Source organism: Nerophis lumbriciformis, linkage group LG17 (assembly GCF_033978685.3).
Source record: "Nerophis lumbriciformis linkage group LG17, RoL_Nlum_v2.1, whole genome shotgun sequence".
Taxonomy (NCBI): Eukaryota; Metazoa; Chordata; class Actinopteri; order Syngnathiformes; family Syngnathidae; genus Nerophis; species Nerophis lumbriciformis.
Window position 1 is genome coordinate 32,184,142 of NC_084564.2, and position 27,770 is coordinate 32,211,911.

Genomic DNA, 27,770 nt, shown 5'->3' on the forward strand with positions numbered 1-27,770 from the left:
AGCATGTTCGGCAGCGCACACACACGGAGTACTTACAAGCAGACACAGTGTGTAGACAGAAAAGGGAGAACGGAGGCATTTTGGTGTAAAAAGTAAAGATAAAGGTGAAGTTATAACACTGAAACACCCTCAGGAAGAGGTGCTTTAAGACATAGCTAGCAGCTAACATCCATCCGCAGTTGGCAGTGTTTTAGCTACTTCTAAATCACTAATCCTTGTCTTCATGGCGACAAAATAAAATAAGATTCTTTCAAGTACCATTATCACTGCAGGACGAGGAATAGCTAAACATGCTTCACTACACACCGTAGGAAGATACAATAGCTCACCGGCGTCACAATGTAAACAAACGCCATGGGTGGATCTACACCTGACATCCACTGTAATGATACCAAGTACAATAACATATCTAGGCAATACTACTATGATTAAAACAATATTTGTTATCGTCACAAAATCTTTTTCTTTTAAAAAAAAAAAATCATATTATATGCATAAACTCGGGAAATATGACCCTGGATACACGAGAACTTAAATTATGACCAATGTATGATCCTGTAACTATTTGGTATCGGATTGATACCCACATTTGTGGTATCATCCAAAACTAATTTAAAGTATCAAAGAAGAGAAGAATAAGTGATTATTACATTTTAACTGAAGTGTAGCTAGAACATGTTAAAAGAGAAAATAAGCAGATATTAACAGTAAATGAACAAGTAGATTAATAACATTTTTTTTTTTACAGCTTGTCCTTTATAATTTTGACAAAATAATAGGTAGATAAATGACACAATATGTTACTGCATATGTCAGCAGACTAATTAGGAGTCTTTGTTTGTTTACTTACTACTAAAAGACAAGTTGTCTAGTATGTTCACTATTTTATTTAAGGACAAACTTGCAATAATAAACATATGTTTAATGTACCCTAAGATTTTTTGTTAAAATAAAGCCAATAATGACATTTTCTGTGGTCCCCTTTATTTAGAAAAGTATCCAAATACATTTTGGTACCAGTACCTGTATCAAAAATATTGGTATCGGGACAACCCTAGTTTGGAACTACAACATTAATTTTATTCTGTCGTTAAAGAAACAAGACCTCTTTCAGGGGGTGAAGGGAAGTTGAGAAGAGCGATAGTCCTACCTGCTGTAATGTAATGTTCTACAAAAGTATCTTCCCCAGATTTGGTGCACGTCGCATTTTTGAAAAAGATAACAAAAAAGGGGTTTGATTACTCGCTAAATTGGCAATACTAATCCCTCTAGCTCTGTCTTCTTATTCTCTGGTAGACCAGACGCATCATAGGGCAAAACAACAAATCTATATGACCTTAAACAATCAGCAGCGTCGTTCAAAAAAGCTTTTATCAATTACGCCAAATAGCGAAAGTGAAACCGCTTCTATCAAGACATGATCTTGAGAAATTAATCCACGCCTTTATCTCGACTCGTCTTGATTACTGTAATGCCCTGTATGTAGGCATTAGCCAGGCCTCCCTCGCCCGCCTGCAGCTCGTGCAGAACTCTGCTGCTCGTCTGCTAACACAGACCCGCAGATGTGAGCACATCACCCCTATTTTAGCGTCCCTTCACTGGCTCCCTGTGCGCTACCGAATCAATTTTAAACTCCTTTTATTTGTTTTTAAATGTCTAAACAACCTTGCGCCAACCTATCTCTCCGACCTCCTTCAGCCTTACTGCCCCACCCGATCCTTAAGATCAGCCGATCAGCTGCTGTTGACGGTCCCTGACACAAGGCTGAAGCTTAGAGGTGACAGAGCTTTCGCCGTTGCTGCTCCCAAGCTCTGGAACGACCTACCCCTGAGTGTTAGACAAGCCTCCTCTCTTCCTGTTTTTAAATCTCTCTTAAAACATACTTTTATTCCATGGCTTTTAACACTGAGTGATATCCATCCTGCAATGGCGCCCCATAATACACCTGCTGTGAACCTGTTTTTATGTTTTTATGTTTTTATTTATTCTATTTTAATTATTTATTTTTTATCGTGTTCTGCTTGTGTTGTGTTGTGTTTGCTCGGTACTCGTTTTATCTTTTAACCTGTTCATTGTACAGCACTTTGGCTACCCCTGTGGTAAATCTTAAATGTGCTTTATAAATAAAGTTGATTTGATTTAAAGACTTCGATTGTTGTTTTTTAATAAAAAATGATGATTGATACCAGTTTGTCCATAGTTGCCGCAAAATTAATCGCGATTAATCGCAGACAAAAATATTTTTCCATCATTAATTATTGTACCCTAGACATATCATTTTCAAATTTTAATACCATGTCTGGACAATTAGTTTGCTTTGATGAAATGTTTTTAAACATTATGAAGAGCAACACTATGTTTAGATAGCAGTTTCACACAATATTTACACAAAATGGGGTTTGTTATGATCATGCTTTGATTGTCAAAGATGTGAGGTGATGTTTTTTCGATATTCTGTACTTTACACATTGTACAAGTTAATGACATTAATATCTCTGCGTGACAACATTTTAACCTTTTCTACTTATGTATTAATAAAATAAAATATATTCAGCCAGTGACACATTCTGTAATTGCAGACTATCAATCAGAACAGGTTATTAACAAATATACAGTAGTATAGTGGTAATACTGTGCAGTGTACTGTAATTGCCCGTGCGGCCTGCAGAGGGCAGTAGCAGGTATGCCAGCTGTATTAAACCCAGTCTCAGTGGGAGCGAGGAAGACGGAGACGTCGTGTTGTTTGTGTTAGTTCGACAGTGCTATTTGTGAACATAAATACATCCATCCATTTTCTACCGCTTATTCCAATACAATACAATATCGCTATTTCAAAACACTTTATTTCAATCTGCCAGAAAGCATTCATTGAGGTAAGAATATCACACAATATCATTACAAAACGTATTTGACAAAGCATGATAGACAACGTTTCAATTGTTTTGTTGGCTAGACCGGATGTGAAGCGCAGCGCTATTATTTTGAAGTCGGACATGTGTGATTGGTATGAGAAAAGACTTGATATATTTTGACAAAAGTCACTTTAGACATCCTTTCTACTGTCTTTTTTTTCTGCTGAGCTTTTATTCCATCGTACTTAAATCCGTTCAAGTAACAATCAAATGTGTATGTTTTAAATGCACTTAACTGTAATGTAAACACCGACTTGAAGCTCTCCTCTCTGTGGGCAACAAAGCGCGCCAGGCGACCTAATACGCATGCGCGGAAAATGCGCACGTCATAGTCACCTCCAGTGTTGCTTTGTGTGCAAGTTCTTAAATGTAACTTATCTGAACAATATCCAGTGTTGTGGTATTTCAATGAACTGGAATCCAGTGTGCTGGGGGCCCTATTGTAGTGAATCACACCTGAGACATCATAAATTAATCAAATCTTTAATAGACACGTAAAAGTAAACAATGTGTTAAAGAACATTTTACAACAATCAATCTCGGGATCTAGATATCTGGTCAGGACACTCCTCACTCTTTTGCCTTCACCTTCGTTGTCCATTCCTTTTTGGTGACTTTATATACTCTGAACCTAGACGTTGAGTCCGTGACATACATGGCGGACAATAACTGATACAGTCTGCTGTCCCAGTCCAAATGCATTAGCCATTTTCCGTAGTCTTCCCTCGACGGCCAGGTAATACTAAGCACACGCTACCTTTTTTATCACATCCCCGGAAGCCCGCATTCTCGTTGTCTCTCCTTCGACAATGGACAAAGTTTTTCGCTAAGTAGAATCACAGCTGATATTGGAAAGTTCTCTTGCCGTCTGAGAAGTGTTGTGTCCCAAATAGCTGCAATGGCTTTCTCTTAAGGTATTCATGTGTGATTTCCACAAGCGTCTGTACATGTAGAAGAAGGAGAAACACGGGCATGTCTGGATGACTCGCCGCCATATTTCCAGTGGAAACCGCTTTATTATGAAGCTCGCTGTGGCGCGTTCATTCTGACGTCACTTCCTGTGTGGGGTGCGGTCTATCTGACTTCGCTTCCTCTCCGAACTCAGTTTGTAAACGATCAATGAGTCCATACAAAGCTAAGAGCCGGAATAGACGGCGCACTTACCCGTGTAAAAAATTGTCCGAGGAGGGGAACCTTAAACGCTGCTTTAGTGTGGCTGAAAAGGGGCTTGGGCTGAATAATTATTCCTTTTAAGGGGTTATGCGGCTTAGTGTAGACATGGCCTGAGACTTCTATAATGTCCCGCTTTCTTTGTCCATTTATGCTTGCTATTTTCCCCGCTTGCGGCTCCACAAGGCGTATGCACGTTAATCGCACGTAAAATGTTTTTATCATGTTAACTTTGACAGCCCTATTAAAAACTCTTGGTCAAAAACAATTGTTTGCATACAACAAATCCAGGCCATTCTCAAAATAACATATTGTATGTATTTTTCTGTCCATTTGTACCCAATCGCAAATTTTCCAGCATTTTTTTTTTGTAAGTTTGGGAATTAAGCTCACATGATGAGACAATGTGTGCCTTTATCTCCTGTACCCATGTGTGAATATTGTTATGTTATACCTCAATAATTTTAATTAAAGTAACAACAATGGCTGTAATTGTTATTGGTTTGAATAAAATGAATACTCTATCCTCAAAAGTATCCTTATGTTTAGTCATAGTAGTTTGATTTATTATTATTTAACTTATAATAAAACTTTGGAAAATATGAAATATATATATATTTATTATTTAATACGAAATGCATTATTATGATACACAATTCTTGATTTATAACAATTATGGTTAATTATTTGTATTCATTATTGTCATTTTGGTCATAATTATTAGTAGTAATTAACAACAAAATACACAAAAATGAAATTGGAAAATGGCAAACGTGGGGAAATGTTTTGAAAACAAGCCCCTAAAAATACATGAATTCAATACTGTATGTAATTATATTTATTTTACTTTACGTATGCTTTAAATTGTATATTTTTAAGTACCGTATTTTCCGGACTATAAGGCGTACTTAAATGTTTTATTTTTTTTCCTCAAAATTCGACAGTTTGCCTTATGTAATGCATACCTGCCAACTACTCCGGTTTTCCCGTAATTAGTACGGTTTTCATCAACCTATTCTGGGTTACGGTTGCAGTGATAAAAAATATGTTTTTTCATTAATTAAAAAAATATATTTAAAAAAAAGTTTTATTCACGAAATCGCGTAACAACAATGACAATCGACACTGCTTCCCGTAACTTCCTATCGAGCCATTCCGAATGCCATGCGCGAGGCTATTTATAGCACCGCTGCCAAGCACGAGGCACCAGTTGCCATTGTTTCCAAACGAGCGAACGATCATGGAATCAGCCGGAGAAAAATCGCAAACGAGTCTTAAACCGAAAAGAAAACTGCAGTCATTCCGTGAAGAATATTCAAAAGCCTATCCGGGAATAATTATCCGTTCCAAAAAGGGTGAAAACTACGCGAATTGCACCTTGTGCAGACAACATTTTTCGATCGGACACGGAGGAATTAGCGATGTAAAAGACCACGTTGGGACAAAAAAACACAAATCCAATGCCGTTGCTAGCGATACAAGTGGAAAACTTTCAACGTTTTTCGTCGCCCAAACAGATTCTTTGGATGTGATAAATGCCGAAGTTTTATTTGGATTTTAGCCACAAAAAGGTAATGACACCAATGTTATCTATTGGAATTGTTTAGTACTGTTATACTGTTAAAAGTGTTTATACTATTTATGCTTTCAAGTCCAAGTTGAAGAAATCTTGTTAAATGTTGACAGCATAACTACCAAAATACAGAAGTATGTCCTTAATATTTTTGCAGTGCTATTTCTGTTGAAAAGTTAAAATGATTACATTAGAGATGTGATGTGCCACTTTTCAAGTGTCTGATGGCTTAAATTAATTTTCATTAATTTTTCATATTTTGAATTCTTTTGAAAGGCTTACAAAAAAACTACATTTTAATTGTAATTCCATGCTATTGACAGGACTATTAATTTTAATGAAGTTAGCTTACCATGTTTACAGTATGATAATTGTGATAGAAATGTGAATTTTAGGCACAGAATATTTTTTACAATTGAACAAGGCAGTAGATTATACAAGCTTGGACAGAAAGTTAATAATGACACCAATTTTTTTTTTTATGGAATTGTTTAGTACTGTTTTACCATTTGTTTACTGTAAAAAGTGTTTATACTTTCAATTAACAAATTGAAGTCTTGTGAAAGGTTGACAGGATAACTGGCATTAACTGTCAAAATAATTTCAAACTATTGAAGTTAGCTTACAGAATAAACATGTCAATCAACCCATATGATTTTTGCTGTAATATTTTTGTTTTGAAAAGTCACTGTGACTGATAGAAAAGTGATGGTTTTAGCAACATTTTAACCTGTCTGAATGCTAATAATCATTTTGCGTCGGGGGGCGAAGCCTGAACCCCTCACCAGGACTTTGTCCTGGACCTACCGGGGCCTGCGGCCCCTGGACCCTGGCTACTAGGTTTTTCTGATTTCAAAAGTTGGCAGGTATGTGTAATGCCTAATGTACGGAATAATTCTGGTTGTGCTTACCATGAATTGATTTACGTGGACCCCGACTTAAACAAGTTGAAAAACTTATTCAGGTGGTCAATTGTACGGAATATGTACTGTACTATGCAATCTACTGATAAAAGTTTCAATCAATCAATCAAAAACTCAAAGCTATTGTATTTGGTACATGGTGAAATGATAAGTGTGACCAGTAGATGGCAGTCACACATAAGAGATACATGTAGTCTGATCTGTATTTGGGATCTGCATAAGTCCTGAAAAATTGTGAGTCCGCCTTTAAAGTCCGTGCCGACACCGTAGTCGATAAGCTTCTTCTTTTTCTCTATCCTCTTGTTATGTGACATTCATCCTCCACTGTTGCCATTTCTAATATAAAGTAGTGTAAAGTTCTTACTTATATCTGTCAGTAAACTCACCATGAAAGCACTAAAACATACCGGTGTAGTGAGTTTATATTATTCACCCAAAGGAACTTTAGTTATTAGAGAGTTCCGGTCGGACAGTTTTTCACGGGACACATTTCGGGCGTTGTTGTTGCACTAGTGAGCCACGGATGAGGAGATGCTGCTCCGTTGTTGATTTAAGTAAAGTGTAAATGTCATTAAAACAGTTAGCTCCATCTTTTGACACTTCTTCCACTCCCGTCCTTGCACGCTACACCGCTACAACAAAGATGAAGGGGAGAAGACGCTGTCCAAGTGGAGGCACGTAAATAAGACCGCCCACAAAACGGCGCATCCTGAAGCGACTGTCGGAAAGCGACTTGAAGATAATGTATAAAACATCATCTATGCAACATTTTGAGCAAAGAACCACCATTACATGTTATGTAGACCACAAGGAAGTCTTTTGTTTGAAAAAAGATTGAAAATAGCCCATTAATCGGCAGTGCGCCTTATAATTCGGTGCGCCCTATGGTTTTTAAAATACGGTACTTTATTCATTTAGCAGCAACCCCACTTTCCGCACAATTTATAACGTTTTTTTTTAAATGACTTCAGCCTTCTGATTGGCTAAAATGATCTTGTGGCGAGGTGTTATGACACCACCTGTTGCTTTGGCACTGGATTTGACGTCTTGACAGCTAGCGTATTTTTTACATTTACTTTGACCAGGGTAAAAACCTCAGTCTAAGTCTGTAAATAACCCTGTTCATGTGGACCTGGCCTAAATGATTACTGGCTCCCTCTATCCAGTACACCCTGGATGTGAAAATTCATCTGGAACTCGGTTGAAATCACTTAAAATATCTTCCAAGTCAGATATAGTCGAGTTTTCTGGTGTGCCATTCAAAATAAACACGTCTTAGGAATGCCGTGGACTATCACGCACTGCAGTCGGTGGATACGTCACGCACAATTTCCCCGCGTCGCGAAGAAATCTCCTATTTTAGAAGACGAGCTGCTCTGTAGAAATATTTTCCACAACTCTCAGAGTCTCTGAGTGTTGCCCTACTGCCGCATTCAGGAAAATCCATAAACTCACATGTTGCTTTCTTACCTGCGCTGATGCGAGTGGCCGAGGGTGACAGTTACCATGGAGACGGAAATATGATTAACGGGCCCTTCATTTGTTCCTCCACCTAAGCACTTTGGGCGGGTTAGCTCCCTCTAATGCATGATTAAGCACTGTTAGGGGATCCACACCGGCTGCAGAGGACATCAAATTGCTCCAATTTAGCTTCACTCTTTTCCGTGTTTTCTTCCTTTTTTTACTCAAGCAGTCACACTCCCTCTCTTTTGTTTCCTTGATCCTGATCTCCGCGTCCTTTACTTTGTATTCATCACCTACTCCCACGGTTCCTCTCTCACCCTCCCTCACCCGCCTTTCCAACATCTGCCTGACAACAAGGCAGGCTCTTTTTTTTTTGTAGACCAGTTGTGGCAGTGGAAGGGAATGAATGCGTGTTACGGTACGTGAACGTGGAGGTGTATATTTAGAGACATTGTGGACATGTAGAGATATTTAAACCCAACGGCTCACTGTGGCTGGATGTGTTGAGATGATCAGCCAATCTGGCGACAGTTCGCTTGTGGAGAATGGCAGCGGTGGCCTTTTGCGTAGCCACCACATCAGAATCAGAATCAGAAATACTTTAACTATCCCCGAGGGGAAATTAAGATTTTCAGCACAATCCCATTCAAGAGCAGACAAACATTACAGGGAGACAGAACAGGATCGCTGACAGACAGAGCTGCGGAGCTGGTGCTGAGCGCCTGGACGGACAAGCGTCACAGTGTCTTGGCTGAATGAGCATGTATCGGACACCTCGGGCTCCTTCGACACATCCTCGCTCATCCATGCGGACTGGACACTGGCCGAGAGTTAGTGGGCGGCCGAGGGTCGATTCAACTCTCTTGGTTGCTTTGTTGGGTCTGCTCCTGTCTCTGGCCATGCTCCCCCCACCCCAGCAGACGATGGCGTGGAACACTGCAGAGGCCACCACAGTGTATATGTTTTTTTGTTGTTTTACTTTTGTGGCTGTGTGTAGAAATGGCTGGTTATATGTGACAGCCAGAGTAAAACAACTTGCACTGAGCCTAGTCTATAAAATCCGCTACACCTCCCTGATACCGAAGTACATGTCAAACTACTTCCTTAACGTAAATGACCGCAATAACCACAACAGGGGAGCTCCACTAACCACGTTAAACCCAGATTCCGAACTAACAAAGGTCTTAACTCATTCTCTTTCTATGCCACATCAATGTGGAATGCGCTCCCAACAGGTATAAAAGAAAGTGCATCTCTATCCTCCTTCAAAACCGCAATAAACGTTCACCTGCAGGCAGCTACAACCCTAAACTAACACCCTCCCCGGATTGTTAATAATCAAATGTAAACAAACAAATGCAGATACTTTTTCTTATGCCTTCTGATCTCTCTCTCTCTCTCTCTCTCTCTCTCTCTCTCTCTCTCTCTCTCTCTCTCTCTCTCTCTCTCTCTCTCTCTCTCTCTCTCGCTCTCTGCCCACTACTTGCTGTCCATATCCTACCAAGTCAGACCTACACTGTTCCAATATCCATTTCTCTGTTCTCAATTGTTGATGACTGATGATAACAACCAAACCTAAACCCCCCCGCCCCCCTCCACACCCCAGATTGTAAATAATGTAAATAATTAAATGTGATTATCTTGTGTGATGACTGTATTATGATGATAGTATATATCTGATAGTATATATCTGTATCATGAATCAATTTAAGTGGACCCCGACTTAAACAAGTTGAAAAACTTATTCGGGTGTTACCATTTAGTGGTCAATTGTACGGAATATGTACTTCACTGTGCAACCTACTACCGGTAATAAAAGTCTCAATCAATCAATCAATCAATGTCCTATGTGTTCTTTGATGTTTCCCTCTTACACACATGTTTATGTGTGCTATGGCTATGAGTTTTCTTTAGTTTTTTCCTTGGCCTCAGTCTGGACCCCCTCTCCAGTGGCCCAGGCTTAGACTGAATTCCCTCCTCAGCGTTGACCTGTTTCTCACCTTTTTTGTAAGGGGAGCCGGAAGTTGGCAGACCCGTCAGCGATCCTGTTCTGTCTCCCTGTAATGTTTGATCCTGTTCTGTCTCACTGTAATGTTTGATCCTGTTCTGTCTCCCTGTAATGTTTGATCCTGTTCTGACTCCCTGTAATGTTTGATCCTGTTTTGTATCCCTGTAATGTTTGTCTGAACTTGAATGGGATTGTGCTGAAAATCGTAATTTCCCCTCGGGGAATATTAAAGTGATTCTGATTCTGTTTCTGACGAGTCTGCCAACTTCCGGCACCCCTTACAAAAAAGGTGAGAAACAGGTAAACGCTGGGGAGAGAGCCCTTGGAGAGGGGGTCCAGACTGAGGCCAAGGAAAAAAAGAAATCTCATAACCATAGCACACATAAATATGTGTGTAAGAGGGAAACATCAAAGAACACATAGGACATTAAAGACATTAAAAGAGCAGAGCTGATGCAACCAGCCACTACGACACACAGCCACAAAAGTAAAACAACAACAACAACAAAACACATACACTGTGGTGGCCTCTGCGGTGTTCCACACCATCGTCTGCTGGGGTGGGGGGAGCATGGCCAGAGACAGGAGTAGACCCAACAAAACAACGGCCACCCACTCACTCCGGATCAGGCCCGCGAATAGCTTTTATCAGGCCCGCGGGATGAGTTTGCTAAGTATAAAAATTAGCCATAATTTTTGAATGAAAGAAACTGCTGTTCTAAATGTCTCCACTAGATGTCGTAATAGCAATTCTTTGTATTTATGTAGATTATGCTACATATGTAAAAAACAAAACAAAACACATGTTCGTAAATCAGTTGAGGAAATTGATCAAACTACATACATAACATCCTGTAATTTGATTTTGATATATATTTTTTTATCTTGATAGATTGGAAATTAACACCAATGAGTTCAGAAAGTATAAATAACGACGAATAAAGATAGCATACTATTAACCGCAACATGTAAGTGTAAAAAAAAAACAACAACATTATGATTTGTACATTTTCAGAATGTGTTTGTTGTATTTTTAAACCAAGAAAACAATCTGAAGTTGTCTTTAATTTTAAGTTATTTTACCAGTCCGGCCCACTTGGGAGTAGATTTTTCTCCATGTGGCCCCCCATCTAAAATGAGTTTGACACCCCTGTTCTAAGGAGACTGAGGTGTCCGATACCACAGATCACTTCATGCAGATGGCGAGTCGACTGCAGTAAACAGATATTTGCTGGGGGAGAAAAGGTGAATAGAGATGTACAGAACACAGGGCGTTATGAAATTAAACGTCTTTAAGTGCAATTGAGACAAGCAGGGACGATAAGTTATTGCCCGCCTCTTAAAAACGTCAAAATGTGATTTTAAAGGGGGAAAAAATGGTCTAAATTTATATGTGCACTAACCTAGTGTGTGTGTGTGTGTGTGTGTGTGTGTTGGTAAATACGTCAGCCCCCCCTTTTGAGGTCTCATATTTCCCATGGGCCTCGCTGAGCTGGGGGCCGAGGCCAAAGCTTTGCTTCCCTCAGCCCCTTGCCGCGCCCTACTGGCTCGCATAGGAACATCAAAACGCAGCTCATTTGCATAACGGATAAACGTGTTGTGATGTATCGGCCCGTAAAACCGCTGGTTACGCTCCGTTCTGCGTATCAATCAAGAGTAATGGCTGCGCCTTGTCAATTAGATTGATCGTTTTAGTTTGCTTAGCGCGATCATCAGCTTGTGAACTGTCTAAGACTTTTTAATTAGTTCATCAAATGGTGAAGTAAAAGAAGATGTTCATGATTGTGAATTATTATTGTATTTCATTTTTTTCTAATTGCATTACATAGTTTTATTTTTTAAATGTTTACAAAAAAAACCTAATATTTCATTATACAGTACAGGTCAAACGTTTGGACACACCTTCTCATTCAATGTGTTTTCTTTATTTTCATGACTATTTACATTGTAGATTGTCACTGAAGGCATCAAAACTATGACACCTGTGAAGTGAAAACCATTTCAGGTGACTATCTCTTGAAGCTCATGGAGAGAATGCCAAGAGTGTGCAAAGCAGTAATCAGAGCAAATGGTGGCTATTTTGAAGAAACTAAAATATAAAACATATTTTCATTTTTTTCACCTTTTTTTTGTTAAGTACATAACTCCACATGTGTTCATTCATAGTTTTGATGTGACAATCTACAATGTAAATAGTCATGAAAATAAAGAAAACGAGGAGGAGGTGTGTCCAAACTTTTAGCCTGTACTGTATGTTTTAAGAATTGCATATTATTGCTTATTATTATGAGAATGATTTCATTGATTTGACTGATTGATTGGAAAATAATTATTAATAATTGATAATTATGTTTGTCCTGTCTGACAATTATTTTTTCAATCAAATTAAACACACGTTTGAATTTGTAATAATCACAATTAATCACAGGTTAATACTCGCTTGCATGATTTAAGTCAACTTAAAAAAAGACCCCTAATATTTTTACACAAATGCAATGTTACTGTCAAATTATCTTCCAGAAACATTTTAACATGTCTTACAGTAGGAAGGGGATTTTTACGGCCCCGGGTACACTATCCACGTTTTGCCGCCAGATAGCAGTAGAGTGTTGGGATATCTTAAAATGTGTTTTGTGGCAATTAGAACTTTGACTGCGGCGTCAGTTGCTTTGTAGAGTAGCGCTTTCCATCATTTTCAGCAGACTGCTTTGCAAAATGTTCCCTACTGTACTTTACAGCTGTACTTTACAAACAGTTGTATTTAAAACCCAGTCAGAATTCATTTCGGAACTAGATAAGGCATTTTCCTTAAGGAATTGTGTGTGAATGCTCCAATGCTGAAGTTGAACTGAACTGAAATGATGACAGAATGTTGTATGAATGTAAGAATAGTTTGAATGTTGGAATGGTTTGAATGTTGAAGAGTTTGAATATCAGGGAGTTTGAATATCAAGGAAAACCGGAATTTGGTTTGGAACTTGGGGAAGTGTTAGTTTGAATGTCCAGGATGAGTGGAATGTGTTGATGTTGGAATGGTTTGAATAGGTTGAAACATGTGGGAATTGTGCAACTTGAAAAAATGTGACATTGATTTCAATGGGAATTTCCCCAAAATTTGGGAATTTCAGGAAATGCGGGAATTTTTTGGAAAATGGTAAAAAAAAACTTGGATGTTCTGAATGAATTCAAATGGTTGGTGTAGGAGTTTTTCAAATTGGTCGAGAAAAGTTGAAGTAGTAACATGTTGAATTGAGATCTGGTATTACGGAATTCCTGGAATTTCGGGAAAACCGTGAATGTTTCCAGTTCAAAAAACAACCTTGTTTTTGATCCTGATTAAGAGGAATGTTTTGACGGTAGAACGGTTGAAATGCCTTGAAAAATGTGGGAGGAGTAGTCGCCAGAAAAAAGGGTTTAAATAGGGCTTTGGAAAACCAGGAATTCTGGAAAATCCTGGAATGTTTTTGAACTTGGAAAAAGGGTAGTTTAATTTTCCAGGATGGTGAATTATGTTGAAGGTGGAATGGTATGAATAGGTTGAAAAATGTGCGAATTGTGCAACTTGGAATAATGTCACATTGATTTCAATGGGAATTTCCCCCAAATTTGGACATTTCAGGAAATGCGGGAATATTTTGGAAAATGGTAAACAACTTGGAAGTTCTGAATGAATTCAAATTGTTGGTGTAGGAATTTTTCAAATTGGTCGAGAAATGTTGAAGTAGTAACATGTTGAATTGAGATCTGGTATTACGGAATTCCTGGAATTTCGGGAAAATCGGGAATGTTTCCAGTTCGAAAAACAACCTTGTTTTTGGTCCTGATTAAGAGGAATGTTTTGACGGTAGAACGGTTTAAATGCCTTGAAAAATGTGGGAGGAGTAGTCGCCAGAAAAAAGGGTGGAAATAGGGCTTTGGAAAACCAGGAATTCTGGAAAATCTTGGAATATTTTTGAACTTGGAAAAAGGGTAGTTTAAATTTCCAGGATGGTGAATTATGTTGAAGGTGGAATGGTATAAATAGGTTGAAAAATGTGGGAATTGTGCAACTTGGAAAAATGTCACATTGATTTCAATGGGAATTTCCCCAAAATGTGGGAATTTCAGGAAATGCGGGAATTTTTTGGAAAATGTTAAAAAATTTGGATGTTCTGAATGAATTCAAATGGTTGGTGTAGGAATTTTTCAAATTGGTCGACAAATGTTGAAGTAGTAACATGTTAAATTAAGATCTGGTATTACGGAATTCCTGGAATTTCGGGACAACCAGGAATGTTTCCAGTTCAAAAAACAACCTTGTTTTTGGTCCTGATTAAGAGGAATGTTTTGACGGTAGAACGGTTGAAATGCCTTCAAAAATGGGGGAGGAGTAGTCACCAGAAAAAAGGGTGGAAATAGGGCTTTGGAAAACCAGGAATTCTGGAAAATCTTGGAATGTTTTTGAACTTGGAAAAAGGGTAGTTTAAATTTCCAGGATGGTGAATTATGCTGAAGGTGGAATGGTATAAATAGGTTGAAAAATGTGGGAATTGTGCAACTTGGAAAAATGTCACATTGATTTCAATGGGAATTTCCCCCAAATTTGGGAATTTCAGGAAATGCAAGAATTTTTTTGAAAATGGTAAAAAAAACTTTGATGTTCTGAATTAATTCAAATGGTTGGTGTAGGAATTTTTCAAATTGGTCGACAAATGTTGAAGTAGTAACATGTTGAATTGAGAAACGGTATAACGGAATTCTTGGAATTTCGGAAAAATCGGGAATGTTTCCAGTTCAAAAAACAACCTCGTTTTTGGTCCTGATTCAGAGGAATGTTTTGACGGTAGAACAGTTGAAGTGGGTTGAAAAATGTGGGAGGAGTAGTCGCTAGAATAAAGAGTGGAAATAGGGCTTTGGAAAACCAGGAATTATGGAAAATCCTAGAATATTTTTGAACTTGGAATAAGAGTAATTTAAATTTACAGGATGGTGAATTATGTTGAAGGTGGAATGGTATAAATAGTTTGAAAAATGTGGGAATTGTGCAACTTGGAAAAATGTCACATTGATTTCAATGGGAATTTCCCCAAAATTTGGGAATTTCAGGAAATGCGGGAATTTTTTGAAAATGGTAAAACAATTGGATGTTCTGAATGAATTCAAATGGTTCGTGTAGGAATTTTTCAAATTGGTCGACAAATGTTGAAGTAGTAACATGTTGAATTGAGATCTGGTATTACGGAATTCCTGGAATTTCGGGAAAACCGAAATTGTTTCCAGTTCAAAAAACAACCTTGTTTTTGGTCCTGATTAAGAGGAATGTTTTGACGGTAGAACGGTTGAAATGCCTTGAAAAATGTGGGAGGAGTAGTCGCCAGAAAAAAGGGTGGAAATAGGGCTTTGGAAAACCAGGAATTCTGGAAAATCTTGGAATGTTTTTGAACTTGGAAAAAGGGTAGTTTAAATTTCCAGGATGGTGGGTTATGTTGAAGGTGGAATGGTATGAACAGGTTGAAAAATGTAGAAAGTTAAGTTAAAGTACCAATGATTGTCGCACACACACTAGGTGTGGGGAAATTTGTCCTCTGCATTTGACCCATCCCCTTGTTCACCCCCTGGGAGGTGAGGGGAGCAGTGGGCAGCAGCGGTGCCACGCGTGGGAATCATTTTTGGTGATTTAACCCCCAATTTCAACCCTTGATGTTGAGTGTCAAGCAGGGAGGTAATGGGTCCCATTTTTATAGTCTTTGGTATGACTCGGCCGAACTCACAACCTACCCATCTCAGGGTGGACACTCTAACCACTAGGCCACTGAGTAGGTTAGTAGGTTAGTAGGTAAAAATGGTGAAAGTTTGAAAAATGGCCAATTCATTTTGAATGGGAGAAATGTCCTGGAAAACCTGGAATTCTGGGAAATCTGGGAATTTTTGGATGTTTTGGAGCATTCACACAATTAAATTTGCTGTTGAGCACACCAGTCGGAGTCTCCTGCCCATATACATGAATAATGCAATGTTTTTTCGTGATTAATCACACCAGTTAACTTGTTGTTTTTACAGCCCGAAATGATATAAATATATTTGTTTTAATTACATACAGTAGCAACACATTTGATTTGATTTATTTTATCTGAATGTTTTGGTGCACCAGGTATGTCGGGAATACCAGAGGGGCAACTGCACTCGCGGCGAAAATGACTGCCGTTTCGCCCACCCGGCAGACAGCACCATGATCGACACCAATGACAACACGGTCACGGTGTGCATGGACTACATTAAAGGTCGCTGCTCTCGAGAGAAGTGCAAGTACTTTCACCCTCCAGCTCACCTGCAGGCCAAAATAAAAGCAGCCCAACATCAAGTCAACCAGGCTGCGGCTGCTGCAGCCATGGTAGGTGACCACAGCATCCTCACGAGATTTGTCTTTATGTAACGTGTTAGGTATTCATTTCAAAACGTAAAGACACCTCAGACTATAAGAGATTATTTAAATCAGTGTTTTTTCAAGTGTGGCGCAGTGAGTCATTGAGGGCCCTCAGAGGGCCGCTTTTAACAATGAGTAATATATGAATACACGTGTATATATAAAATACATTAACAACAAAATATTAACATTTTACTTTAAAAACTGGCAGCTCACTCACTGGAATTTTACAGTAAAAGCAGTGTTTTTTTTTTACAGCATATAAAACAATGGAATGGAGAAACAATACCACTGTTTTTTGCGTTAAAATTCAAGCAACAGAGCTGTCAGTTTGTTTAGTTTTTTAACTGTCAAATCTTGTTTTGTTTTGTTTGTTTTTTAATGTTATAGTGTCTTACTGTATATGAAAAAAAAAAGAACAGAAGTTGATTTTACGGTAATAAACTATTGTCAATTTTACAGTCTACAATATGATTGATAATTTGTTTTGAAATCATAAGTCAAGCAGATATTTAAGTACAGTATTTATCTTTTATTTTAACATAAGAATATTTTTGGAATACATGATAATATAATATTTAGATTTTGATAATATTGAATTTTAAAAGATATCCAGTTGCATGCAGTACATGATTTTTTTATGTCAAAAGGGAAAGAACAAATATATTTAGTAAGAAAAGATTAAGCATTTTATTAACGCATATTATTTCCAGGCTTTCACGGGCCACATCAAATAATGTGGCGGTCCAGATTTGGCCTTGAGTTTGACACCTGTGGTTTATACAGTTGGGGCATCCCCTACTTCCAAAAAAATTATTTCCCGGAGTTTATTTAGTGTTTTCTACTAACCTTGGTCTCGGGTTACTCTCTCACTGTAGAAACACGAATCCAATGATTTTGCCTTTCTTAGGAGGTTTGAAAATATTTTCTTTATTTTTCTCAAGATGCTGCTTCCCCTCAAAATGCCTGCCTCTATAACGATATGAACATGTTATTGTGACCAAAATGATCACTTTCATCATTCATATCAAGGTATTATTGAAAATACTTCTATACACACTGAAATATTTTAACCAAGTTGCATTTATTACCATATTTTTCGGACAATAAGGCGCACTTAAAATCCTTTCATGTTCTCAAAACTCGACAGTGCACCTTATAACCCGGTGCGCCTAATGTAAGGAATAATGTTGGTTGTGCTTACCGACCTCAAAGCTATTTTAGTTGGTACATGGTGAAATGATAAGTGTGACCAGTAGATGGCAGTCTCACATAAGAGATGTGTGTAGACTTCAATATGACTCAAGTAAACAACACCAAAATGTTATATGTTCCATTGAAAATATAGAACATTACACATGGCGCTCAAAAATCTATCAAAATGTTTTAGTATGACTTTGGTAAGCTATGAAGCCACACCGCTTGATGGATTGTACCGTGCTTCAACGTAGGAGTATTATTATGGTGTGTGTATAAGGTAAGACATATTATCTGGTGTTTTGTTTCGCAATATTATGCAAAAGCAACTTTTCTTACCTTCTGGTACCTGCTGATCTGTATTTGGGATCTGCAGAATTCCTGAAAATGTGCGAGCGTCCGCCTTTGTAGTCCGTGACGACACCGTAGTCGATAAGCTTCTTCTTTTTCTCTATCTTCTTGTTATGGTACATTCATCCTCCACTGTTGCCATTTCTAATATAAAGTAGTGTAAAGTTCTTACTTATATCTGTCAGTAAACTCGCCATGAAAGCGCTAAAACATACATTATTCACCCAAGGAACTTTAGTTATTAGAGAGTTCCGGTCGAACGGTTTTTCACGGGACACATTTCGGGCGTTGTTGTTGCACTAGTGAGCCATGGAGGAGAAGATGCTGCTTCGTTATTGATTTAAATAAAGTGTGAATGTCATTAAAACAGTTAGCTCCATCTTTTGACACTTCTTCCATTCCCGTCCTTGCACGCTACACCGCTACAACAAAGATGAGGGGGAGAAGACGCTGTCCAAGTGGAGGCACGTAAATAAGACCGCCCACAAAACAATGCATCCTGAAGCGACTGTCAGAAAGTGACTTGAAGTTGATGTGTAAAACATCATCTAAGCAACATTTTGACTAAAGAACCACCATCACATGTTATGTAGACCACAAGGAAGTATTTTCAATTAAAAAAAAAAAAAACATACCCCTTTAATGCGCCCTATAATTTGGTGCACCTTTTGTATGAAAATATGAAAATAGATCTGAATAGACCCGCTCATCGGCAGTGTGCCTTATAAATTTGGTGCGCTCTTTGGTCTGGAAAATACGGTAGTTTTTTAAAATAAAATAAGCAACACACTAGAGATGTAACAATAAACGTTATTAATGATAACCGTAATAAAACTCCCAATGGTTATTATGACCGTTTTAAATTAAAATGTTTGCAAAACCCTGATGATAACTGCACTTTGATAAACTCAAGGACTGACTGGCGGCAGCTCGCTATCGTAAATGCTAACAACAAAACAAGAGACATTAACGTCTTTACCCATTAAGAAACGGACAAAACAGATACAAATTCTAGCACTAATAAAAAACACAAAACTTGCAAAATATAATTTTTTTCACAGTGTCTATTGATTGTTGTGATAAAAAAACTACTAACTTGGTCAAAAGATGTCATCGTGCATAGAAGTGAGCACGCTCAATAATACCGCAATAATAAGGGTAACTGTGATGTGACATTTTCATATCTGTACATCCCTACAACACACACACGCAATATAGGTTATTGGCAGAAGAAACATTAAATATTGTTCTGGCTTCTTATGAGCCATATTATTTTTATTTTAATGTTTGAATAGGTTCATCTTTTTGTGTTTTAATTTGTAAAGGGTGTAGAATGTTTATTAATGATGGAGGTAAAACGCTGGTTGTTTCTAACAGCATTGTATCGATCGCTACTAGACCGTTCAGTCGGTCTTAGAAGACGTTCCGAGAATCCATTGACCCGGTAGAATGAATACATCCATAGATATGCTAATGTGTATTGTATTTCCGAATAGTTTGGGTAGAATCATTTTTAATGGAATATGACTTGGTACTGTGCTCTCTTCGTTTAATGCAAGAAACAAAGAAAAACGCAACAAGTATGGAGAGTACACAGTACCATGGCGCCATCTTGGCATGAAACAAGAAGGAAACATTATATTAAAAACAAGATGCGTCAAAGGTGCAAATACTACATACAGCTACAAAAGTAAAACACAAGAAAAAAAAAAATTAAAAACCTAATACATGTTTCGCATATTCAATTGCACAATGCATAGACAAACAACAAAACAAAAACACCATTTCAACACCATGCTCCAGGCCATTATCTACTGAGTTGGGGCCATGAACAGACCCAACACAGCAGCCAAGAGAGCCAACTAGCTCTTTTCCAATGTCCAGTTCCCCAGAATCCGTCCATGGAGGCCGAAGTATCCGACACATGCTTACTCAGCCAGGGCTCCGCAAAGCTCGTCCATACCGACGCTACTAGCTCTGCAGCGTCGTCTCTTCTTCCGGATCTCTTCCGGTCCCTCCACACGGACTCTGGTGTGGCAGAGAGCCAGAAGCCGGTCTCTAGTACAAGCATGGCTTAGGCTGCCAGATCCAAAAGTTCCCAAAAAAGCACCAAAAAGTGGCGCAAGTTTCATGTATGTTGTCATATGTTTTGTACTATATATATATGTATATATGTGTGTGTATATATATATATATATATATATATATATATATATATATATATATATATATTTATATATATATAATGAGGCCAAAAGTTTGGACACAGCTTCTCATTCACAACACAACTGATGGTCCCAACCCCATTGATAAAGCAAGAAATTCCACTAATCAACCCTGATAAGGCACACCTGTGAAGTGAAAACCATTTCAGGGTAAAAAGCAGTAACCAGAGCAAAGGGTGGCTACTTTGAAGAAACTAGAATATAGAACATGTTTTCAGTTATTTCACCTTTTTTTGTTAAGTACATAACTCCACATGTGTTCATTCATAGTTTTGACGTGACAATCCACAATGTAAATAGTTATGAAAATAAAGAAAACGCATTAAATGAGAAGGTGTGTCTAAACTTTTGGCCTGTACTGTATATATATATATATATATATATATATATATATATATATATATATATATATATATATATATATATATATTTATATGTGTATGTATATATATAAATATATATATATGTATATGTGTATATATATATATATATATATATATATATATATATATATATATATATATATATATATATATATATATATATATATATGTGTGTATATATATATATATATATATATATATATATATATATATATATATATATATATGTGTGTATATACATATAGAATATATATATATATATATATATATATATATATATATATATATATATATATATATATATATATATGGCGTGGCGCAGTGGAAGAGTGGCCGTGCGCGACCCGAAGGTCCCTGGTTCAATCCCCACCTAGTACCAACCTCGTCATGTCCGTTGTGTCCTGAGCAAGACACTTCACCCTTGCTCCTGATGGGTGCTGGTTAGCGCCTTGCATGGCAGCTCCCTCCATCAGTGTGTGAATGTGTGTGTGAATGGGTAAATGTGGAAGTAGTGTCAAAGCGCTTTGAGTACCTTGAAGGTAGAAAAGCGCTATACAAGTACAACCCATTTATCATTTATTTATTTATTATATATATATATATACATATATATATATTTATATTATTATATGTATATATATAAATATATATATATATGTATATGTGTATATATATATATATATATATATATATATATATATATATATATATATATATATATATATATATATATGTGTGTGTATATATATATATATATATATATATATATGTATGTATATATATATATATGTATATATATATATATATATATATATATATATATATATATATATATGTGTGTGTGTGTGTATATATATATATATATATATATATATATATATATATATATATATAATACACTATATTACCAAAAGTATTTGGCCACCCATCCAAATGATCAGAATCAGGTGTCCTAATCACTTGGCCTGGTCACATGGATGACCGTCTGGTGTGTATGGACTTGACTGGCCTGCACAGAGTCTTGACCTTAACCCGATAGAACACCTTTGGGATGAATTAGAACGGAGACTGAGAGCCAGGCCTTCTCCACCAACATCAGTGTGTGACCTCACCATTGCGCTTTTGGAAGATAGGTCGAAAATTCCTACAAACACACTCCGCAACTTTGTGAACAGCCTTCCCAGAAGATATAAACACACTCTGCAACCTTGTGGACAGCCTTCCCAGAAGAGTTGAAGCTGCAAAAGGTGGACCCACATCATATTGAACCCTATGGGTTAGGAATGGGATGGCACTTCAAGTCACATGTGAGTCAAGGCAGGTGGCCAAATACTTTTGGCGATATAGTGAATATGTATGTGTGTATATATGTGGTATAAGACGTGATAAAATATATGTACATGTATGGCGTTCATTTTAGTTATTCTCCAGTGTGGATGCCTCGAAGGTGGCCATTTACCTCAAATCCTCAGTACCATGCCATGTTTTGTTTTTGCCTTGTTATTGTCAATTGTGCTGTATGTGTATATATATATTGTTTGTTTTGTTTTGCTTTGCTTTTTGCCACTTGCCTGTGCATGAAAAGTGCTGTGTGACTAAAGTTTGATAGGATTTGATTAGAAGCCACAAAAGGGCTCTCTTTGTTGCGCAGCCCTGAAGGGCCGACCCAAAAGGCAAAACACACACGAAAAAACAAAAGCGAAACATCACAAACACAAAGGGGGAAAACACAAGATCTAGCGATTAGCACGCTTGCAGCTTCTCCAAGAAATGAGCAGTTTTACTCTGCTATGTATTTTTCAACGTGAACATTTGATAATACTAACTGTCGAGAATGTCCCCATTATAACTTTTCTGATTACAGCCCTACTGCCTGACACATTGGAAACTGATTTAAAGCACAAATATACTTGCACTGCAGGCCACAACATTTGGTACAGTAAACTCTCACAGTTTTATGAAATCCTTTTCATAGCTCAGCTGCTGCCTCGATTAGTATCACGAGTACTTTGACATTTAACTTATGATTAGTAGCCTGACCGTGAACATAGAAACTGGCCTTTCAGACTCCTTGAGCTCAGATAAAGGTTGTAAATGTAAGCAGTGGAATTAAAACTTTTTTACAAGGTTCAAAGGAAAATGGTTCTGTATTTTTACATATTTTGCAACAAATGTGGTTGACTAGCCTCTGGTTATTTAAGTGGAACGCAAGTGTGATCAAAGTAAACTTTGCAGTGAGACCTTTACCTCAGATGACTTGCAAAATTAGATAAACATTTTCTTGAAATTGTTTATCAAAAACTCCACCTGAGCTTAGAACATCTGGAAGGAAAGGACACACACACACGTGCAGATGCTGTTTCTGGACTTCAGCTCAGCATTCAGCACCATCATCCCGCAGCAGTTGGTGAGCAAACTGCCTCCCCTTGGATTCAGTACCCCCCTTTGCAACTGGCTGCTTGACTTCCTCATAAACAGACCCCAATCTGTGAGAGTGGGCAACAACACCTCCAGTGCCATCTCCCTGAGCACCGGCTCCCCCCAGGGCTGCGTCCTGAGTCCGCTGCTGTTCACGTTGATGACTCATGACTGCTGCGCCAGGTCCACTACCAACCACACTGTGAAGTATACGGACGACACGACAGTAGTGGGCCTCATCCGTGACAACAACGACATGGACTACAGGGAAGAGGTGAAACATCTGGTTGAATGGTGCAGAACCAACAACCTGGTCCTGAATGTCGACAAGACCAAAGAGATCATCGTTGACTTCAGGAAGCACCAGTCCAGCCACGCTCCACTCTTCATCGACGGCACAGCGGTGGAGATAGTAAGCAGCACCAAGTTCCTGGGGGTGCAGATAACTGACAATATAACCTGGTCCCTACACACCGGAGCTCTTGTAAAAAGAGCTCAGCAGCGCATGCACTTTTTGCGTCGGATGAAAAGAGCATAGCTCCCTCCCCCCATTCTCACCACGTTCTACAGAGGCACTATATAGAGCCTGCTGACCAACAGCATCTCTGTCTGGACTGGAGCCTGCAATGCCTCAGACTGGAAGTCTCTCCTGAGAGTGGTGAGGACGGCGGAAAAGATCATCAGGACTCCTCTTCCTCCTAACCAGGAGATCGCAAAAAGCCGCGGCCTGACCAGGGCTCAGAAAATCTGTAAAGACTCCTCCCACGCCCACCAAGGACTGTTTTCACTGCTGGACTCTAGAAAGAGGTTCCACAACCTCCGAAGCAGAACCTCCAGGTTCTGTAACAGCTTCTTCCCTCAGGCCGTAAAGCTCTTGAACGCATCATAATTAAATTATCCCCTCAACTCCCCCCAAAATGGATTAACTCGCTGGAATAAAAAAGACAATATAACATACATCCATAAATGTGGACACATGTGAAAAAGTGGAATATATTTATCTGTACAGTAACCTATTTATTTATTTATTTATTTATATATGCACCTTATTGCTTTTTTATCCTGCACTACCATGAGCTTATGTAACGAAATTTTGTTCTTATTTGTACTGTAAAGTTCAAATTTGAATGACAATAAAAAGGAAGTCTAAGTATAAGTCAATACCCAGCAATATGTTTGGAGGAGAGAAGATGAGGCCTTTAATGCCAGGAACACCATTCCTCAAGCATGGTGGTGGTAGTATTATGCTCTGGGCCTGTTTTGCATCCAATGGAACTGGTGATTTACAGAGAGTAAAGGGGACAATGAAAAAGGAGGATTACCTCCAAATTCTTCAGGACAAGCTAAAATCATCAGCCCGGAGGTTGGGTCTTGGGCGCAGTTGGGTGTTCCAACAGGACAATGACCCCAAACACACCTCAAAAGCGATAAAAAAAATTGCTAAATCAGGCTAGAATGAAGGTTTTAGAATGACCTTCCCAAAGTCCTGACTTAAACGTGTGGACAATGCCAAAGAAACAAGTCCATGTCAGAAAACCAACATATTTAGCTGAACTGCACCAATTTTGTGGTCAAAAATTCAAGCAGAAGCTTGTGGATGGCTACCAAAAGCGCCTTATTGCAGTGAAACTTGCCAAGGGACATGTAAGCAAACATTAACATTGCTGTATGTATACTTTTGACCCAGTAGCTTTCCTCACATTTTCAGTAGACCCATAATAAATTCATAAAATAAGCAAACTTCATGAATGTTTTTTGTGACCAACAAGTATGTGCTCCAATCACTCTATCACAAAAAAATAAGAGTTGTAGAAATTATTGGAAATTCAAGACAGCCATGGCATTATGTTCTTTACAAGTGTATGTAAACTTTTGATCGCCACTGTATGTTCTCATCATAAGATCTATAATCGGATTCATCTTCTAACTGTCTTCTTTCTTCTATGTCCTAAATGTTATGTATCGTCCCTCATCGTACCCTCATCGGCCTTGTTCCCTCATCAGGGGCTCCCGCCTGTCCTGCCCCCTTTACCAAAGAGACCTGCACTTGAAAAAGCCAACAGTGCCACCGCCATGTTCAACACTGGTGTATTCCAGTACCAACAGGCTCTGGCCAACATGCAGTTCCAGCAACAGGCTGCCTTCATCCCATCAGGTGAGTTCTGGTGTTCTCTGTTGCTGTGGAAAGGGTTTGAGTTATACCCTCAGCTTTGTGTGGGGTCTCTATAATTCTAGGCATGTGCATGTACATTCACACGCATGCACACACAAATAAAACTGTCACTTTGGTAATTATACGTAACAGCACACACCAAATAACTAAAAAAACAAAAAAACAACAACATGGGCACGTACTTTGGCGAAAAATGCAAGGAAAAGTGGCCTCTTAGGAAGACGACTCCAAAAGAACTAACAAGATCCAATTTATGAAATCAATAAATACATTTAATGAAGGTAAAAGCAAAGTCATTATTTTATGAAGAAAAGGTCATAATAATAACAGAAAATTCCTAATTTAACAGCAAGTGACAAGTTGTAAAACTTAGAAAATAGTACTGGAAGATATATTAGTCTGACAATTTTGAAAATGAAGTTTAAGTATTTGACGGAAAAAAAGTGCAGCTGGGATAGGCTCCAGCACCCCTGCGACCCTGAGAGGGACAAGCGGTAAAAAGTGGATGTATGGATGGAAAGTGTAGTTGTATGAAAGAAAAGTGACAGTATTAAAAGATCAAAGTCATAATCATATGAGAGCAAAACTATTTGCTATTGTCATACTAAACTTGTTAAACTGCCGAAGAATGCATTGTAGAATAATGTTCAGAATTGTACAAGAAAAAGTTGTTTTTACAAGAAAATGTTAATAGGATAAAGTCAAAATACTATGACAGTCATACATTTAGGGAAAAAAAATAATTTTGTAATGTCAAGTATTACTTGAATATTAACATCTTGCAAGAAAACGTGTTTTAACTATGCCAATCATGGTTTAATATTTTAAGAATAACATGTACAAAACCCAAAACCGGTGAAGTTGTCATGTTCTGTAAATGGTAAATAAAAAGAGAATACAATGATTTGCAAATCCTTTTCAACTTATATTCAATTGAATAGACTGCAAAGACAAGATATTTCATGTTCAAACTGAGAAATGCAATTTTTTTTGCAAATAATCATTAACTTACAATTTACTAGTACACTAATACACCCCCATACCATCACAGATGCTGGCTTTTGAACTTTGGTCCAGAGGAGACGACGTCGACAGTTTCCAAAAACAATTTGAAATGTGGAGTCGTCAGACTGCAGAACACTTTTACACTTTGCATCAGTCCATCTTAGATGAGCTTGGGCCCAGCGAAGCCGGCGGCGTTTCTGGGTGTTGTTGATAAATGGCTTTCACTTTGCATAGTAGAGTTTTAAATTGCACTTACAGATGTAGCGACAAACTGTAGTTACTGACAGTGGTTTTCTGAAGTGTTGCTGAGCCCATGTGGTGATATCCTTTACACACGGATGTCGCTTTTTGATGCAGTACCGCTTGAGGGACCCAAGGTCCGTAATATCATGGCTTACGTGCAGTGATTTCTCCAGATTCTCTGAACCTTTTAAAGATATTACGGAGCGTAGATGGTGAATCCCTAAATTCCTTGCAACAGCTGGTTGAGAAATGTTGTTCTTAAACAGTTTGCTCAGGCATTTGTTGACAAAGTGGTGACCCTCGCCCCATCCTTGTTTGTGAATGACTGAGCATTTCATGGAAGCTGCTTTTATACCCAATCATGGCACCCACCTGTTCCCAATTAGCCTATTCATCTGTGGGATGTTCCAAATAAGTGTTTGATGATCATTCCTCAACTTTCTCAGTCTTTTTTGCCACTTGTGTCAGCTTTTTTGAAACATGTTGCAGGCATCAAATTCCAAATGAGCTAATATTTGCAACAAATAGCAAAGTTTTCCAGTTGGAACATTAAGTATCTTGTCTTTGCAGTCTATTCAATTGAATATAAGTTGTAAAGGATTTGCAAATCATGTAATTTTATGAAATTAATTAATTTTATGAAAAAATAATGTGTACATTTTACAAAAACAAGTCAAAACATTCTGAAAAAGTCATAATTTATCAACTGCCACAGTCTGAATATTAAAAATGATATTATGAAAATATTATGAGTATTAGTCATTTTCATATCCCATCATTTTTGTAATGTGTTTGAGCTCACCAATCAGATGACCAAGTAACACAATAGCTTCCATTTTATGCAAACAGTCTCAAATATGTCAATAAAATGGGTAAAATAAATTAAATATAAAGTGTCAAACTGAGCATTAAATCATGCTAAAGCTCACATCACCAGTGGACATGACACACTTCACACTTGTAGGTGAGTACCACACCTCCAGTGTGTACTGTCACCTTCCGCTATGCCCCACATTCTCCTCTGACGGTCTAAGAATAGTCTCCTATCCAAAATATTCAACGTACAGTAAGCTGCACCACTGGGCTGTCTGGTCTCAGCTGCATGATGTCATGCAAAATGTAATGCATTGCAATTCTGATCATTTTGTGTAGCAGCAATGTTGTGTTAAAGCCAATCATTTCTGAATTGTGTAACACATGTAATGACTTTCCTTTATTTTTTGTTTTTGTTCCCTTCTTTTTCCACTCCACCTCCTGTTGCAATGCATGATGGTCAGGCTCGATATTGTGCATGACGCCTGCAACAAGTGTTGGTAGGTGCC

General features: G+C 38.0%; 1 protein-coding gene across 3 annotated transcripts in view; it reads left to right on the forward strand.

Moving 5' to 3' along the window:
• The window catches only part of LOC133614824 (muscleblind-like protein 1), a 209,964-nt gene that overhangs the window by 161,340 nt on the left and 20,854 nt on the right, over positions 1–27,770 (forward strand). For all 3 annotated transcript variants that reach the window (XM_061973102.1, XM_061973101.1, XM_061973103.1), the window contains exons 5-7: positions 16,181–16,420; positions 25,032–25,182; positions 27,726–27,761. In XM_061973102.1, the coding sequence (XP_061829086.1) occupies positions 16,181–16,420; positions 25,032–25,182; positions 27,726–27,761 (427 nt within the window). The remainder of the gene's footprint in view (positions 1–16,180; positions 16,421–25,031; positions 25,183–27,725; positions 27,762–27,770) is intronic.